We start from the raw sequence: 6,000 nt of genomic DNA, 5'->3' as shown, positions 1-6,000 counted from the left end.
GCGCTGACTGGTTGAGGAACCACATACACAATACATTGGAGATTATACACTAGGTCTCATATTTCACACGCACAGGCGCACACACACAAACACAGACACACACACGCTGCACACCGCTGCACAAACACAGACATACTGTCTGTAACATGCCCAGGTGCGAGCCGCAGCGGCTAAAACAGCTGAGAAAAAACTAAAGTTTCGACGCTTTCATTATAACTAGTGTTGTTCTAATGTTACTCTTGCGACATCAAAAACCTCCACCAAAGAATCACAACTCACCTTGTAGCTAAGAAGCAAGGGGACAGGAGAGTGAACCCCTGCAAGCCTGTCCTCTGCCAGTGCCTCTGCAGCGGTGCGTTAGATCCACAACTCCCTCTTGTCCGATATACTCATTCTAAACTAGGGGTGGGAATCACCAGAGGCCTCACGATACGATATCATCACGATACTTATGTCACGATATGATGTTATTGCGATTTTAAACATATTGCAATACTCTGCGATATATTGCAATGTATTACCATTGTTCTTCAGGGGCAGTCTCGGCACCAAGCTCTGCGTCGATTCCCAGACCTTCCCCTGCGAGTGTGACCCTGGCAAGGACACCTTTGGAAGGCGCATTAACCACTCAGGTACGGCTTTCAATGTGAAGCCTGTGGTCTTCCAGTTGAACTGGATTCCATCCCAAATTCGACTCAGTTATATATTGTCCAGTACAATGTGCAGACAGCTCATTATTAAACTGTTGTATGTGCCCCAGAACTATAAGCGTTATGTTTCTGAAATGGTGTATAATTAGCATATTATATATGTATATATATATGTGTGTGTGTGTGTGTGTGTGTGTGTGTGTGTGTGTGTTATATATATATATATATATATATATATATATATATATATATATATATATAAATATAAATATATATATATATATATATATATATATATATATATATATTTATATTTATTAGAGGTCGACCGATATGGGTTTTCTCAGGCCGATCCCGATCTTTTGAAATCAGGGTCGGCCGATGGCCGATATATGCTGCCGATTATTTTTGGCCAATATTTGCTTGTTTTTAACCTCTATTTGAAAGATAAAATTTAACACTAATAAGTACTTAAGCTACACAAAATTTCTCAACAAAAACATTTATTGAACACTTGAACACCAATCTGCACTTGTATACTTACATTAAACATGTATAATGTAAAAATTATAAAATATTGTATAAATAAACAAAACTGGTAAGAAGAAAGAAAGAAAATAAATGTAACTTTGTCAAATAAACTTTTCAATTAAAAGATAAAGTTTAGTGCACTTAGCAGCATTTATCAAACAGCTGAGAACAATAAAATAAATTGACCATTTTAACAATAGTAGTGCTGACACACAGTAGCAACCAGCAGCATTTCTTTGTTTTGGTGTTGGCTGGGTGAAGCGCTGCCATAAGGGGGTGGTTTTCTTTTCAGCCATCAGACTTAATGACTAAAAAAGGGGAAAATACAAGGTTAAGTTAGTATTTTTGTATATTATCTTCTTCAAGTCATTTTATAGATAGGTATAGATATAAAATCTAACATTTGTTTTATAAATCAGCTAATAATTCAGTGCATTGTAAGTGATACAAGGCTAAAAACGTTTCTATCATCTTCCCAAAAACTGTCCTGAAACATGTATTTTTGGTTTGTTTTGTTTGTTGACAGACAAAGCCAAAGGGACAAAACCTAATTAAGGGGGAGAAACAACTTTAGGCCTTATGGTCAAAATTAAATGATTTAATAATAATGTAATAACTATAACTTATAACAATAACGTATTTCACTAGTAAATTGCTGTTGAACAACAAAAACAACCACCATGGCAAAAGGGTATTTTACAACAACTTTGAATGCACCGCGACGCACCGTCTGTGTTGTTCTTCAGACAAGTAGCTAAACAACGGCAGCAGCACACTGCTTAACATCCTGCTGTTGGATCCTATACAGTGAAATAAATCACACTTTACACCGTTTAGCTGTCAGCATTTTAATTGTGTTTAATCCATCTGCTAGCAAATGGTAGGCTAACGTTAGCTGCTGACGAGTGTAATGTTAACTAGCGTCACATGCTGCGATGTTTCTGTTATTCTTTTCGGAGCATCAGAGAGCAACGCAGGCAAATCAGTGGCGCCGAAATGAGGCACATAAATCCGCGTTGCTATTCGGTCCGGTAGATACGGGTCGTTAAGGCACAGGTGCCATATTAGCACCGGGTCTACTCTACCAACCCTAGCAACGACGCTAGCAACGCAAAGCCAGTCCTTCACTAGCCTATGGTGCGGTGGTCTCTTTTAACTACAACTTCTTTCTCTGCATTGAGTTGGCAACCCTCTCAAATATAGACACACAAACAGAACAAATAATAAAAGTCTCAGATCCACTGTCTGGGATTGCAAAATTCTAGCTTAATTATTGTGACATGACAGCATGACACGACAGCTATCAATATCCAAAGTAGCCGAACGTCATGTCGCCTGGTCATGTTTTTTCTCGAAGTTGGCAGTAACATGTCATACGTTTTTCATTAAATATATACGACTTATAAGAATTTAATCCTTACCGTTTTCTCCGAGGAACAGCTCCTTCCTTAAGCACTGGATGAGGTCTGCTCACTCTGCTGGTAACTGACTCTAGGGGCAGCGTAGCGAACACGTTCCACAACAACAACAACAACAACCACCACGCGGCCCGCCAGATGCGTCGCCTATTAATCGGCTTGATATTGGCCGATGCCGATTATGTAAAAAGCCAAAAAATCGGCCGATTAATCGGTCGACCTCTAATACATATGTATATATATGTATGTGTGTGTGTGTGTATATATATACATATATATATGTATATATATACATATATATATATATATATGTGTATATATATATATATAATGTAAATAATGGCTTAGGGTTTTTAAGGGTTAAGGTGACATCGTATACATATATATATATACACACATATACATATATACATATACATACATATACATATATACATACATACATATACATGTACATATATATACATATACATATATATACATATGCATATATATACATATACATATATATATGTATATATATATAAATATATTTATGTATATATATATATAAATATATTTATATATTTATATATTTTTATATATATATATACAGTGCCTTGCGAAAGTATTCGGCCCCCTTGAACGTTTCGACCTTTTGCCACATTTCAGGCCTCAAACATAAAGATATAAAACTGTAATTTTTTGTGAAGAATCAACAACAAGTGGGTCCCAATTTTGAAGTGGAACGAAATTCATTGGCTATTTCAAACTTTTTTAACAAATAAAAACTGAAAAAGTGTGCGGTGCAAAAATATTCAGCCCTCTTTAGCGCAGCTTTCGTGCGCAAACTCCTCCAGAAGTTCAGTGAGGAACTCTGAATGATCCAATGTTGACCTAAATGACTAATGATGATAAATAGAATCCAGCTGTGTGTAATCAAGTCTCCGTATAAATGCACCTGCTCTGTGATAGTCTCAGAGGTCCGTGTAAAGCGCAGAGAGCATCATGAAGAACAAGGAACACACCAGGCAGGTCCGAGATACTGTTGTGGAGAAGTTTAAAGCCGGATTTGGATACAAAAAGATTTCCCAAGCTTTAAACATCCCAAGGAGCACTGTGCAAGCGATAATATTGAAATGGAAGGAGTATCAGACCACTACAAATCTACGAAGACCCGGCCCGTCCCTCTAAACTTTCAGCTCATACAATGAGAAGACTGATCAGAGATGCAGCCAAGAGGCCCATGATCACTCTGGATGAACTGCAGAGATCTACAGCTGAGGTGGGAGACTCTGTCCATAGGACAACAATCAGTGGTATACTGCACAAATCTGGCCTTTTATGGAAGAGTGGCAAGAAGAAAGCCATTTCTTAAAGATATCCATAAAAGTGTCGTTTAAAGTTTGCCAAAAGCCACCTGGGAGACACACCAAACATGTGGAAGAAGGCGGGCCGGGTCAGATGAAACCAAAATCGAACTTTTGCAACAATGCAAAACGTTATGTTTGGCGTAAAAGCAACACAGCTCATCACCCTGAACACACCATCCGCACTGTCAAACATGGTGGTGGCAGCATCATGGTTTGGGCCTGCTTTTCTTCAGCAGGGACAGGGAAGATGGTTAAAATTGATGGGAAGATGGATGGAGCCAAATACAGGACCATTCTGGAAGAAAACCTGATGGAGTCTGCAAAAGACCTGAGACTGGGACGGAGATTGGTCTTCCAACAAGACAATGATCCAAAAACATAAAGCAAAATCTACAATGGAATGGTTCACAAATAAACATATCCAGGTGTTAGAATGGCCAAGTCAAAGTCCAGACCTGAATCCAATCGAGAATATGTGGAAAGAACTGAAAACTGCTGTTTACCAAACGCTCTCCATCCAACCTCACTGAGCTCGAGCTGTTTTGCAAGGAGGAATGGGCAAAAATGTCAGTCTCTGGATGTGCAAAACTGATAAAGACATACCCCGCGACGACTTACAGCTGTAATCGCAGAAAGAAAAGGGTGCGCTACAAAGTATTAACTTAAGGGGGCTGAATAATTTTGCACGCATACCATTTCAGTTTTTTATTTGTTTAAAAGGTTTGAAATATCCAATAAATTTCGTTCCACTTCATGATTGTGTCCCACTTGTTGTTGATTCTTCACAAAAAATTACAGTTTTATATCTTTGTTTGAGGCCTGAAATGTGGCAAAAGGTCGAAAAGTTCAAGGGGCCGAATACTTTCAAGTAGACTGTATTATATATATATATATATATATATATATATATATAATAAATATATTTATATATATATATACATATATATATAAATATAAATATATAAAAATAAATATATTTATATATATATATACATAAAATATATATACATATATATATTTATATATATATATACATAAATATATATATATATGTATATATATTGTATATGTATGTATGTATATATGTATATGTATGTATATATGTATATGTGTGTATATATATATGTATGTATATGTGTGTATATATGTATGTGTGTATATATGTATATGTGTGTGTATATATGTATGTATATGTGTGTATATATGTATGTATATGTGTGTATATATATATGTATACGATGTCACCTTAACCCTTAAAAACCCTAAGCCATTATTTACAAGGGGGGAGAATCAAACACCTAATCCCTAGTAAATATGCACAGTTATCACAATAACAGACAATCCACTTGATTGAATTAATTTTTATTTTTTTCTCCTTCCTTCTCCACCAACATCTCTTAGCTGTAACAAAAGAAGAGAGCATGTCCTGATGTAGTATCCTTGACGTTGATATTAGATTAATTTACAATTGTCAAGGGCTTACAGTATCTGCTGCACCACTGCTTCCCAGAGATCCTGGAGGGTCCTTGTCCATGGCCTCCAGGTAATTGTTTAGCATCTTCAGGACTTCAAAGATCTACTTTTCTCTCACTAACAATGGATACATATCTTCACTGGGGCCCAGAGTCCCCTCCATTTTTCTCTTGGTTCCTTGGTGACAAAAGAAGTTTTTTTTAGGAAAAAGCATCACAAGATTGAATACAAATACTGTGTGACCCGGTATTTGTTTTTATTTAAGTACAAAGATACTTATACTTTACTTGTGTAGCCTGGCAAAGTTAAACTGGCACAGGACACAAATATCTTTTTGTGGTCCTTATTCTGACCTATATAAAAAAAATGGTGTTCAGATAGATCATTAAAATTATTTTAATTTTATTATTTAAATTGTATTCATTATTATTATAGATAGAGCTTTAATATATGCTCCTTGCATAAACAAAACCAGTACATACCAATATATTGCAACAGTATTAAAAGTTGTACACTGTGTTTCTCAATACTTAAACGTTAGAATAATATACAGTCAAATAACTACAGACAATCCTG

General features: G+C 36.1%; 1 protein-coding gene across 1 annotated transcript in view; it reads right to left on the bottom strand.

The window, feature by feature from the left end:
* Positions 1-5,316: 5,316 nt before the first annotated feature.
* LOC120551081 overlaps positions 5,317-6,000 on the bottom strand; it is a gene marked incomplete in the record, with an annotated part of 62,580 nt that continues 61,896 nt past the window's right edge. The window contains 2 exon segments of the mRNA XM_039788241.1: positions 5,317-5,352; positions 5,435-5,601. Of these exon segments, the coding sequence (XP_039644175.1) occupies positions 5,542-5,601 (60 nt within the window).

Source organism: Perca fluviatilis, chromosome 2 (genome assembly GCF_010015445.1).
Source record: "Perca fluviatilis chromosome 2, GENO_Pfluv_1.0, whole genome shotgun sequence".
Taxonomy (NCBI): Eukaryota; Metazoa; Chordata; class Actinopteri; order Perciformes; family Percidae; genus Perca; species Perca fluviatilis.
This window is presented reverse-complemented; position numbering and strand designations above follow the sequence as displayed.